The sequence below is a fragment of the Tauraco erythrolophus genome, chromosome 10 (genome assembly GCF_009769465.1).
Source record: "Tauraco erythrolophus isolate bTauEry1 chromosome 10, bTauEry1.pri, whole genome shotgun sequence".
Taxonomy (NCBI): domain Eukaryota; kingdom Metazoa; phylum Chordata; class Aves; order Musophagiformes; family Musophagidae; genus Tauraco; species Tauraco erythrolophus.
The window spans coordinates 16,650,282-16,664,314 of record NC_141474.1 but is presented as its reverse complement, the minus strand read 5'-3'; the positions used below and the strand labels follow the sequence as shown (position 1 = coordinate 16,664,314).

General features: G+C 37.6%; 1 protein-coding gene across 1 annotated transcript in view; it reads right to left on the bottom strand.

Moving 5' to 3' along the window:
* BCAR3 (BCAR3 adaptor protein, NSP family member) overlaps positions 1-11,622 on the bottom strand; it is a 52,070-nt gene extending 40,448 nt beyond the window's left edge. The window contains exon 1 of the mRNA XM_086617120.1: positions 11,297-11,622. Coding sequence (XP_086473246.1) covers positions 11,297-11,616 — 320 coding nt within the window. The 5' untranslated portion in view covers positions 11,617-11,622. The remainder of the gene's footprint in view (positions 1-11,296) is intronic.
* Positions 11,623-14,033: the final 2,411 nt, after the last annotated feature.

Below are 14,033 nucleotides of genomic sequence, written 5' to 3'. Positions count from 1 at the left end.
TTCCACCAGAACACTGTCACGTTATATGCAGAATAATAGGTTAAGCAGTCAGCCCCAATAACTAGGAACTAACCAAATAACCAGATCACAAAACTAACTCCTGAATCTCAGCTCTCTATTAGGAACGATGATATGCTTCTTTATGCCATATGCTCCCAGTGAAGGAAATCTATAATGCCAGGAACCTAAGAAAAATATAAAGTACTCCTTTTCCTTCCCATTTTCCCTCTCAAGGAATCTTAATAAAAATGGTGAATCCACAATCTCACTTCTTGTATTATATAATCTGCAGAAAAAAACTAATACTTTCAATTAACAACCAGATCAGATGAAAAGTACTTGCAGGCTCTGCTGTCTCTTAAATAAATTCAACTGAAGGTTTGTTTCAATAATACTAAGTTCTTTTATCAAATTTTATCACGTTTCAAGTAATATTAATGTTTATCTTCATAATAAGCTTGACTTTACAGCTCTATTCATTTGCATCTGTTTATCTACGACATGTACGTACTAGAGTCTGCACATAAGTCAAGCATTACTCCGTAAACTGTAGGTTCACAGATTGGGTTTTATTACACATTTTGACTTCCTAATAATCAGGTAAGTCTTAATTGCACTCAAATAAAAAGCACATTTAATGCAGAAAGATGTCACTTGGAATAGAGACGTTTTCAGAACACCTCAAGGTAAGGTGTTGGCTAAGGGCTGCAGTAGGACACACAGTATTGACTTCATGCTCTTTTCACACTCATTCTGTTACAGAAAGGAACTTAAGAAAGGTATGCAAACACACTGCCACATATATTTTGAGTATTCACATTGCTGCCAGACTCTATTACCTCATTTTATGACAAAACAAAATCCCTTTCCAGCATTTCTTTGCTCGGGGGGCGGGGGGGGGGGGGGGAGGGAAGAAGAAGAGAAAAAAAAAAAAAGGCACCTGACCCAATACATGTAATTAAGCCGTTCTCTTGATTAGTGAAAGTCCTCCATTGACCCTCCTCCACACGCACAAGGTCTATGTGGAAACTGTAGCAGCATAAACACTCCTCCAGTAATAATTTATCACTACAAGAAAGCAGTTAGTCATCACAATCTTAACCTTCACCATTCTGAGGCTGTCCTAGCCAGAAACACATTCTTTCTAGAGCACTCCTACTGACATCTGACACCTTTCTGCTGGCTGATCTTGCAGACACACAATCCTTTAATCTCTCCCTACTAGTCTTTGGAAACTATCTCAATTTATTTTCAGTCCAGCTACAAGATTCTTATTAGAATTACGGGGGTTTTTTGCAAGTATGAGTTTCTTACTGATATTGCCAAGAAAATACACAGAGCTTGAAAGTTAGGCATGGAGCTCCAGCAACCCTCTAAAAAGATGAAGGCCAGATAACAGAAAATGCAGAGCTGCTCCTTTGCTTCCCTCTTCTTCCCACGAAACAAAATCTGTTGCAACAATGATGAGCTTGGTGTCATACTGCTTGGAAGTGATTGTCTATGAGCAAGTACTGATACCTTTGAACACTGTGAGAACCAACATAACTTCTCAGAAAACAAGGATTATTGTTATACGTAGACTCTTTCAAGATAGAGCTAAAGCTGACTGAAGTGAGAAAATGGAATGGAATTCAAATGTCATTGGATGCTATTCTTTCACTTCCCAACACCTCTAACTGACGGCTAAAAGTGTGGGAAGAATTAAAAGAAGCCTTTTGAAGTTGTCAACATCAGCAGTCATCAGCTAAAAGGAAGAAAAAAATGCCTACAAGCAACTTGAATCATACTTCTGGTATGACAAACTAAATACTGTCATACCGTCAACTTCAAATCCCGCATTGATTTGAGGACAATGAGCAACCAAACATGAAAATCCGGTAAAGAAAACACTGAAGTCTGAGTAACTAGTTACTCTTTTAAAATATTTGATAAAATTGCTATGTACTTATAACCCATGCTACAACTGAAAAGCTGAATCCTGGAGTTCAACCCCAACACAAATTATTCAGTTCAGTGGGTGCAGGTGAATAGCCAGAATCTCAGTAACTCAGAAACAGTCAGTCTTTTTGATCAGACTCTGAGGTTTCTCCAACAGTTCTCTATAGCACTGCTTCAATAATAAAACTTTTAAGCAGATACCCTGTAATTTTTAGCTGTTGATTCTACAAAAACCTCCACCTTTCTACTAACAATTGTACATTTCCTCCTCTCATCATCGTTGCTGTAAAGAATCCTGCAACATACAGACCTTGACAGACTAAGTCATATTAAGTATCTGCTTTCTCCAGGCCTTTGGCATCTTCACAGACATACCAGCCACAATTATAAATTAGCCGTGATCCTTCATAAAATCTGAGCGTAGACACAACAGTATTATCAGAGATGCCAAATCCTCACCATCATTCAACTATCACATATTCTTACAGTGATGGTAACTGCTGAATGGTCCTGAAGCAGCTTTGTGCTACTCCACGCTTTTACAAATGTACTTGTGGGAAAAACATGAGGACACATTGCCAGCGCTTGATGTATGAAAGCGCGTTTGTTTATTTATTTTAAAGTGACTTTTGTTGCGGACATTTTCAAAAGCATCTCCTTTCTACTACATTAAAAGAGTGATCCCAAGTACAATCTTCTCAATAGTGCCAACACCAACAGTGCCAATGCCAAATCAGAATGAAGACAAAACAGGCTTAAAGAGAGAAACTGAAAACGTACCAAGCTGTTGCATGGCTGCTTACACATACAGAACTGCTATAAAGAGAACAGATGGGATCAAATGCCTTCTTCAATTTGTGTCTTTGAAATCCCTCCATCTATGTAGGTTCAAGAAATACACTACTACTTAAGTATGAAGGTGCAAGTTTGAGCATGTCTGACATACTGTGTTTTAAGTATACGTACTGCAGACTGATGTTATTTGTACTGTAAACTAGAGTAAAAGACCCAGTGATTTTATCCACTGGTAGCTTCTGCTTCACATACACACACTCCTACTACATTCCTAAGGCCATTCCACCCTTCTCTCTACAGCTGCACAACACCACGGATATGACTCATTCAAACACCAGTGGAAACAAGCGCAAACTGCTATGACTAACTGCGTAATGACCTGCAGTTCACACAAGAACAGTAGGGACTCTTCCATATTAAAACTCAAGAAAAGACGCAATTTCTTAATTCTTCTATTCCCAAGACTGTTACACTATTGTTAAAGTAGTGGCTGGGCAACAAGATTATTGCTTATCCAAAACGGTCACTGTTTATACAAACTTCTCTGTGTACTTGCTGTCCTCTGTGGACTCACACCTTCACCTGGCAACTCTATACAGTCGGTGCTTTAGTTGCCGTAGCTATAAAGAATCCAACTCTGCAAATTTTTAACATCATGGTGGGAGGAAGAACTGTCCTCTCTGCCTATTCCCTTACCACAATTTAAGAAGCTCATTACATCAAATGCCTCTCTACATTGGATATTGCGAGTGAGCATTAGGAATATATTCCCCTACATGACATTTAACTACATTGGAGATACTCCTCTCAACTTAACTGATTTTCTCCTAATTAACAAAAATTTATAATCCTGTATTACAACTGATCACTCATCTCCCCTCCTCAAAACAGAGTTTATTTTGACAGGTTTGCATTGGTGACTTGCAACCTTAGCACATAAAAGGGGCAAAAAGTGGGCACAAAAGTATTGTTCCTTTATTGGGGTTGGTTATCAAATGTTAGGGATACTTGATTTTAATTTCATGCATCCTTATGTTTCTGTGTTAAGTGAACTGGTTTCTGTAGTAGTAGCTGAAATTCTTTAAATGCAGAAGTAGCAAATTATCTTATTACCAGAACAGTCACGAAAAATCCACTGTCTCTACACTTTTTTCAGCTACAGAACAGAAAGACTGAAAATACCTTTAAGAAGAAAAAATTGTGAACTGTAACAAAGCAGTTCTAAGGTATTAAGAAGGATAGCAAGGGTATGGAAGAAGAGGAGTTGTGAAGATCTGACTGTAGCTTCTACAGTATCTTCAGAAGCCAGCATGTATCTCACAGCCTATCATAAAAATAAAGTATCTGACTGTAGCATAGGAGAAACTGCCATGCAGTATAACTTTTGCTAACAAACGCTTCTTGCTGAAAGAAAGTACAGCCACAAATGACAGTTTCATCCAGAGGGTGACAGATTAACAGGCGCCTTGCGGCATATATTCAGTTGGTTAAACTTTTGATGTAGAAATGGTCTGTCATCTGAAGACTTAAGGACAGTTGTCCTAGTACAATATTGTCATGGTCTCTTCTAGTTTATGGTGTTTTTAAAAAGAAGGCTTCTAAAATCATTGCTGCCCTGATTAAGAAAAGTGTTTACTAGAAGCAAGCACCTAAGGGCAGGTAAGAAAAAAGTATTTTAAAATCGTAGTTGCCTTTTTGCTATACACTTTCTACTTGTCTTCATTCAGGGACTGGAAAGAAAATAAGTCACTTTCACATTTATCTGCAGGATTATTGACTGTTCGCTGTAGGTATCAACATACTGTTGTTATGCCTTACAGTAGTCATGGAAAGTGGATCTTTAGTTAAAGCATAAAAGGAGCTGAAAGGAAAATAAATGGTCACATGTGGACAGAAGGCAAGTTGAAAAAGCTTGGTACAAGTGAATAGTACAAGTGTGCTATACAACAGTACTGTACAAGTGTACAGTACTTGGTACAAGTGAATAGGACTCTCCAGAATCTTTACAAAAGAGACCAGGAAACAACAGAGCTAGGAGCGAATCTTAGGGTGTGATGGAAGGAGTAATTCAAGAAACTTTCCGCTACATACAGTGTTCTCTGCCCAAAGAGGAAACGGCCTGAAAAGACAGACGTTTTCAGGAAGTTTTTGAAAAGTAACATACATCCATTTTAGTTGAGGCTTTGAGGAAGTTCGGCTCAAGCTTACCTGGAAAGTCATTCATTTAACAATAAGGTCTTGATTCCACAATTAATTTCAAACAATGATACAACTGTGCCCATCGCATATGGCGCTTCACTTCCTCTGCCCAGCGGCTGAAGGACTGAGGTTTAATTAATCTCCAACACTGGAGAAATGGCCTCTCTTAGAGACATTTTGTCCTGTTCCCCTCATCTCACTCCCGCAAGATCCCACATGGGCAGGTTTTCAATAATGTCACTTGTAGCCAGGTTTCCAAAATCCTCATGAAAAGCAAGAAGTGAAGCTTTGGTTCTGCAGGTCTATGTCAAGCAAGCAAAGACAGCGGATGTGAGCATCAAATGAGAACAAACGGGTGAAGCATTGGACAATTCACAATAGAAGAATCTGATTCCAACAATGGACAGAGAGGCTGGAAAGGAAAGGCAGACAAGGCAAAACAGAAATGACCCCAAAAAGTTAAAGGATAAGAAGATTTAGTACCAAATGCAAGCAGAGAACATTAGCAGTTCTCTGCTTACACAACAGAGCATTCCTTCTACTACAAACACCTATCAGCTTTACTGGGTAGGCTTTGCTGCACCCTCTAGGACAGCAGAGGTCAGATTTGCAGGTGCCTATGCGAACTCAGGACAGATCAAGAGAAAGAATGGGAAATTCTGGGACAAAAAGCATGAAGCTTTGGCAACATTTAAGGAACCCTTCCTTTTGAAAAACCCTTTATGGGTGCACGGAAGAAGTCAACAAGATACTCAGTAGCCCTAAATTCACCATACTCATTTTACTCCTAATAAAAAACACAACCACAAAACTCACAAACAGTCTGGTTCAGGTTTTTTGGAAAACAAACTCGTACTAAGAGGAAGTTTCAGGCATTACACCAAAACCATAATTATTTTTACTTACAAAATTCTATGGTTTTAGAAACATTTCCTCCCCATCTTACCCTAACATTTAAAGGGAATCAAAGGTATTGATCATCTTCCTGTTAATCTTGCAAATATTTTCATACCTGAAGAACTACACTGCATCTATAAACCCAACAAACAGTATTATTTCCTTTTCTCCACATGGGGAACATGTAAAATACTTATTTTACTTGATATATTCAAATAATAACTTGATAAAATTTTATTTTTATTTTAATTTTCAAAGTGCACCTAAGTATATGCTATAAGTGCACACACAATATTCATATAAAAAAGTAACACATATTCAAACTAAAATTATCCAATAAATAACAGTTTCAAAATCACATTTGAACATATTTTTACTTTTTCCCTGGACAGTATATGACGTAAGTATACAAGTCTCAGCTAAACATGCAGAGCCTTGAGGATCAGAAATTTTGAAGAATACAGAACATCCTAAAGGACCAGATAAACTAATCTACTATAGAATAACTCTCTGCTGCAGCAATAGAAAGTCCAACGCTAGATGATAGCACTTTTATCTGAAATAATAGGGAAAAAAGCTGACATAGAAAAACAAAAGGAAAAAAAAGTCTGCTGACCAGTATTCAAACTAAGAATCTGAAGTCTAGCTAAATACACAGTTGGACAAAACTATCACTTTCAGAACTACAGAATGCAGTGTATTCTTAGCGTCTATATGTAGATACTTAGGGCTAGTCTATAAAATACATTTTAGTTTACAGGTTATTTGTCACATTTTTACCTTTTGCAACAGGGTTTGGGGTGAGCATTGGAAGATGTTAGAGCTACTGGTTTGCTCGTTTCCTCAGTGATGGAATCAAGATAACCACAATGTGCCCTCCTCACACCCACCAGATTCAATTTTTGTTTTTTAACATGTCTGAACGATGTTAAAAAAACGTTGGATATGAACAGCTCATGTTTGAGATTTTGGAAGAGTAAAAAGCAGCTGTTATGCCTTATCTACCTATAGAAGAGAATAGTTTGTAGCCACATCAATAAAAAAAGAAGTAGTGTTGTAGCTACAATCGCATTCAGGATTTTCAGCATAGTCAGGAATTTACAGGGCTTGAAAACACAAAATCAAGAGAAGTGAAAAGATTAAAATTATAGCTCTGAAGTTATAGCTCTATGCTACTAAATATATAGACAGTTGAAAGCAAAGCTTTAAAACAGGTGCAAAAAAAAAAATCTAATTCTGACCACCTGGCAAGTCAGAAGCTCTCACGAACAGTGATAAAACAAAGCATTTGGGACATTATATGTAATTTAGAGAAATGCAAAGTATTGCGATTCCAAACCAATTCCAACAGCACAGCCCTACTGTTTATCAACGACTCTATTTTTGAAATATCAGTATAGACAAAGAATGGAATTTTAACTAAAAATTGTCTTGGCAAGTGTGAACAGATGAAACAGTTACTGGAAAGGCAGCTAGGAAATAGGAATTAAACCAGTATAACGAGAAACAGCCAGTGTAAATTAATGTCATCTTTTTTTGAAGGCTTTAATTAGCATGAAAGCTTAGTGCAATCATTTCTGGCAGATGGTGCACTTCAACACTTTCTAGGGGAAGGCTCAGCAGAAGGAAGATAGTGATGTAATGCAAATGTGTGACCACACAGTTTCTCCCAAAATATCCAAAGCTCTACTCTTCAACGAGTCCCATACTACACATACAGGGCAAGGACAAAATTAACTCATCTTTCTTTCCACCAAATGCTGTATTTCTCATACATGTACATTTACCAGTCAAGTATCTTTTCTAAAAAGTCTGAGTTGGACACACATGAAACACTAAAGGCTTTAAATAGGCAGGTTACTCTACAAATTGCATACAAAATTAATAACCTTATTCATAAGAGATTGTGTCTAGCTTTCATTTTACTACTGTGCTAGATTATCTGTCTTGAAATTTGTATTTAAATTCCTTCAAAGCATCGTGAAGAGAAAACAAACAAACAACAAAGCCAATTTCTGGTCTCTTGACAGTTTATAATTTCACATCAGAGCTGTTATTAACCTGACTTTCATGTAATTTTGTTGCAAAGCCTGTTTCAACACAAATACAGGCTGAGGTTTTTTTCCTATCACTTCGCAGGCAATAGAGGAATTACCGGTACTGAGAAAGGAATATCTTTTTGCTTTCCTTCACCATGCTTTAAACTGATTGTGAAGATCACGTCTTTATCAGGCTGATTCTCCAAGAACACAATGTTGAAACTACCATACCACTTGCATTATTTATCTCCCCACAAAGCAACTTCAAAACTAATGACCAGTTTGACAGCAAGGTATCAAAAATATATTTTATTTTAGCCAATAAGACTAACTTTCAAGGACACTGAAAAGCACAGCTGCTTCTAACTTTGGCCATTTAATTATTTCCAAAAGACCTTCTCAATAAAGTTCCCTTGAACTAACTAGCACAGGTGTACATTCCCACATCAAACAGAAGAGAACACAACCTTATTGTATTGAAAGTTGACAAAATAATGTCTCCAAGTTTTTATAAGTGACTATCAGGTTTGAAGAGACTTCAAACAAAACTGTGTGTTTTGTTGTTTGTTGTGGTTTTTTTTCCCCTGAAACTGCATGAATTAGTTACTGCAACATTAGAAGAGTGCTTTTGTAGGTCAGAATTTTATTTTTCCATGTTACATACACTATTTCTGGTCATATAGATGTAAAAATCTTGACAGAATATAATCCTACAAATAAATTACTATACATACACTTCATCTTGGCTGCAGAGTAACGCAATTAGGTAGCTGTAACAAGACAAGAGAAAAGTTTCTGGAAATCAGCGGAGTTCCCTCAGGGAATGACACAATTCGTTATCTTTTTCCTATTCTCCTCACTTTGGCTTATTTTTTGTTCCACAAAATTATGTATTGTGTATTTATATGTTAAAGATTACTCAATTTCAATTATTGAAAATGTTATCATAGTTATGTTTTTTAAATATAAACAATGGCATGTCAAGGCCAGGTTGGTTGAGGCTTTGAGCAACCTGGTGTAGTAGAGGGTTGGAGGGCAGAGGGGTTGGAGCTAGACGATCTTTGAAGTCCCTTCCAATCCTAACCATTCTATGATTCTGTGCCTGAGACAGTTCAGTATAATCGGATCCATGTGCACATGAACACTGTAACCCTAATGACTATTAGTTCTGGTCCACTGACATCAAATACAGCACTTAGGTTGAACAATGCATCATGAAAAAGTTTGATTAAAAGGTCTGTTCACACTTTTAATTTTTGTAAACAGTATTATAGCAATGAAAGACTGATTTACAGTCTCTGATAAGGTAACATGGACTTCCCTACACTACTGTCCCAACTAATTTCAACCTAAGAGTAAGCATTAGAATATATACTTTAGCATACACGGCCGAATGCTTACCACAGGAAAAATCAGACTTGCTCTCTCAATTTTCTTTTAACTATACTAATGAAAGGTGCAGTCATCCCAAGAAGACTCAAGAAGAGATATATTCGCTGACTATCATGTTGGTAGTGTCCTCCGTTCTAATATAACTGGGCTGTCAGATACATAGAGCAGAATGTATAAAGACCCATCATGAAAATGAAAGAAAGTAAAATTCAGAAGTTGTTACCACAGCATTCTGTGTGTTTTAGCAAAGCAATTGGAAGATCAATCATAGGGACAGCCTTTGCTGCTATGACTCAAGAAACACAAATTCTATTAACAGGCTGCACTAACAACACCCTTTGAATTTCTCATCATTTCAAAACCATCGTGTTTTAATTCTGACCAGGCAGAACATCTTGGCATTTTCCTCTCAAGCATTCTGTTCTTACTCCTATTGCTTGTGCAAAAGTGTTCTTCATAGGACAAGGAAAGTTATCCGTTACAAGTATAAATGTATTTAATATGGAGGCTTTGGTCTCAAGAAAAGACAGCATCTCTTGCAAATCATGTTTAGTAACTGCTCTTGAGAAGAAAAACGTAAGACAAAAATTCAGTATATACCACCATATTCTTTTTATGGCAGCGGCCTTGGCTGCTTTGGTTCTCTGAAAGTATGCAAATCAAAGAAGTGAATTACGTTAAAAACCCAGTTCACGTAAGCAGGTACGTCTCCGAGATCAATGACAGAGGAATACTAAACACACTGAGGCACTTTTGTCTCTCAAAGTGAATGAGGTATAGAGAAGAAACTTACTTTCAAGTGAAAAGAAAGCTTGATCCTCTATGCCACAAGCAAAAAGCAGACAAAACCCACTCTACACACACAACTCCACATAATTACAACTGTCCTTCCCTCGCAAGATTTGAGAACAAGAAATCTTAACACTGATGGACACAGCAAAACTACAAATTCTAATTCAGAAGTTTGGTTCTCTTACCAACCTTTAACTCTGTCACCCAAGCAAACTAACACTCTCCCATCTTTGTGCCTTTAACTGATCCACTGCATTACACTGAATTTTTCTTGAATTTCTGGAATTTTTTTCGCATTTTATAGACCTCAATATTACAAAAAAAAAAAAAAGGACATTTACAAAATTAATTATATTTTGTAAGCAATGAAATATCAGTGATGATAACAAATTCCCAAAGAAATGCTAGCTATGAAAGTATAATTCTTTGTCAAAAGCCATGGACATTCTAACCAGGAAGTCAGGCGAGAATAATTAACAAGGATGATTTGTCATTAGCTCAGTGTACATTGGGTTCCACTGAATCTTCAAGAGAAACAGCTCACATGTGACTAGCTTCAGGTTGGAGGCAGCTGTAACATCACTCTTTCCTTTTCCTCTGCACTCCACCTGTGCAAGCATTGAACTGAAATCAAAACCAAGTTTGAAGAGTTTGACTTCTTGGTTAAAACTGCTCTGTTAGAATAATGCAAAGGGTCATCTCAAAGCAATTCAGTGACTTTTTAAAGTTTCCTCCATGGGAATAGTACATGCAATCCTATACCTTCTAAGCATTCAGAGGCCAGACCTATTCCTTACAAATTATTTTTAAAAACTACACAGATGTCAAAAAAAATACCAAAAATCCAAATCATTAGATCCCACAGGAAGAGTGGTATAGAAGGACATTTTAAGCAGGCCTCAATGTTTAACATTCCATATACTGACTGATCTTATTGCAAAAGGAAAATTATTTTGAAGCCAGGCTATTGAGTAAGTCAAAAAGAGAAGAAATTCTCAGAATTCCTGAAATCTATGTATTAGATTCACTCCTCCCCCTCCCCACCCCGCACATGTTTCACAATGTTTATTGTTCGCGTTCTTCCATCAAGACCTAAATTAAGTACTAGGGAGAAAAATCAATCTCTGTTAGAATGCAGATTTATAATAAATGGCTGCACCTATAACTGGACATTTAGAGGCCTAGAAAAATATATAATAATTTCTCTGCAACAAACATATGTAAATTAAGGTTTTACAAGGTACCTGGCCTGGAGTTTGCTGCTCTTCCCGTTTTGTGGAGGGTACTCTTCTATAACATCCTGTACAAAAGGTGGCTGCTGCCGGTGTGTTCTGGTGTATGGCAATGCTCCCATGTGGCTAAACATATCACAAGATCTAGTGGGAATTGTCCCCTTCTTCTTCCTGGGAAGAGTACCATGGATAGAAATGTCTTGAAAGCAGTCTGAGCGATGCTCAGGTGATGAAGGCTTAGTGGTCAAAAGGTCCATGGAAGAAGCTAATGAGAACTGGCGGTTCACTGGGCCATTTCTGGGAAGACTTGAACATTTTCCTGCAGCTATCATTTTTGGCTCTGAAAAACAAAAACAAGATTTATCATAACGCACCAATCATCAAGGCTCCCACTTTAATGGAAGTTAAACAGCATGACTAACAAAGGCATCTACAACCGAACTTCTACTTTGCTTTGAGGCACTCAAGATACCCCAAGATGCAGCCTGTGTTATAATACAATCGCGCTGCTCCCAACTGCGCATCAAGCACACATGTATAATAACTTTTACACATGTGAAGTTACAACAAAATCCAACTGATTTGGACACTCATGCAAGAGCAGGCCCTGAACAATTTTCCATTTTTATCCACAAAGTTCCTTTCTTTGCTCCTTCACATCCTCTGAAGACTCAGCCATCAACTTAGAACCATTAACAAAAAGAAAAGTTCTAAGACCATTTTGACAAAAAATAAAGGACACTACAACTTGGTTTGGAAGACTACGTTTCTAAATCCAGTAGTTGGCACACCGTGAGGAAAAGCCTGTTTCTGAAGAGTCTTGCTCAAGTAAGAAATCTAGCAGAGAACCGGTCACATATTTCTAACAGGCTGTAAAGAGCTCTATCCAAGAGATAAGGGCAGGAGCGGATTACTAGAATTCTTTTCTTCAGCATGTGCAGCTTGCTGGCTCAAATCGCTGCTGACTTTGGGGATTTGCATAGCTGTCTCTTGTACAATCAGTTATAGCCTGCCACACAGTACAGGTTTTTCTGTTACCGTGAGCGAAAAGCTTTGCGAGACAAACACTTCAGGCACATTAACAGATGGCTGTTTTGTTCCTCAAAAAATGCTGCCTTGTGCTCACTTCATAGTGTTCTATTACAGAAGACAGGCTGCCTTATCCTGTCCAGTTATATTAGCCTACAAAAGCCACTCTGGGGAACATACACACAGACTCAAAAGTCAACCAGTCCTACATTATTTAACCTAGGTGGTAGTCAACCAGGTGCCTCCTACAAAAACTGGAAAAGCCACAGAAGCAGCAGAGATTGATATGAAATCAGAAAGCAGAAGAGCTTTTGGAAATAACAGTTATGGACAGGAAGAATCTGTTCTGACCTTGGTTAAGTTTCATGCTGAAAATTAAGAGTAGCACCCTGAAGGCCCAGCAGACTGGAAGTCAGTTGCTTACAGCTGCACAAGAATTCCTCTGGTTTTGGGGAATGCACAGGTGCTGCAAGGAAAACAGAGCTGTCTCTATAGTCCTCCTGCTCTCTTCTCCAGCTTCAGCATCACAGGTACTATCAAAGTGTTGCTGCACTGAAGCTACTGTTACTTTTGCTCAGAGGTTATCATAACAGGCTTAGTTTTACAGTAAATGTTAAAGCCGATCTCAAATTCATGAAAGAATTCTGCTATTTCCTGTCAGCTGCATTGCAGAGATTCATAGGCTAGATAAGGTTTCCAGACTTCAACAACAAATCCCTTCCCACTTCTCCCTTATTGAGGGTACTACAATAAATACTCATTAATTACAGATTATAAGTAATATTTAGGGTTTTTTTTTTTAACCTTCAATTTGCCAAGGCTCTGTTTGAGCACAGGTACTACGTACAATATGTACTGTAGTACAAAAGCTTCTGGAAATAGCACCTCTGCCCAGAAAGAATCTGTTTGACTTCAGACAGGTTTCTTGTTGAGAAGAGTAGAAAAAAGTTGAGAAGCTAATAAGAACTGACATTCTTAGTTACACAGACCCAAATAGAATTTGACCTCCTAAAGAAACCAAACCCCACTCTCCCAAAAAATCTGCCATAAATTATCATATGGGCCCTTGATGTGAAATACTAAATCCACTCTCCATTTATCATGTGGTTTGAGGACACAGTTTCTGCTGACTAGTATTAAAAATATCACATAATTATTTTCAAAATAATTTTTTAAAGTGCTGTAAACTCAGTTTTGCATTACGATTGTTCTAAGCAAAACAAGTGGTCCAGAGATAGAAAGCTGTAAAATGCAAATGCTTATCACAAAGCTACAACCTCCTATAGCTAAAGCAAACTGACATAGCTTGTTTCTAGTAAATTCAGCCTTATTATTAGAGAGGAATGATAAAAATTATCTCAAACAATGGGGGGGGGAAGCTTAGAATTCACAGAGTCATTTAAAAACTCAACTTTATGTGTTTACTGCAGTAAGGCAGCAAACACCATTTACAGAGAGTCTGAAAAACTGGAGGCTGGGTTGCTCATATTGCACAAACATGTTGTTATTCTCCTTTTGGGAGCTGCCAAGATTCTGTACTTAATTGTACTTTCTAACTGGTTTATTAAAAAAAAACCCTCCAAACCTCTGAATTCTGACTATTTAAGTGCAGGTCATCCAGTCAGAGAGATCTTCCTTAGGCTTTCCTGTTAGATTATCACCGGGTGCTGAAATGGAACATGTGACACTTCATGCAAATAGGTATCAAAACCGAACAGGT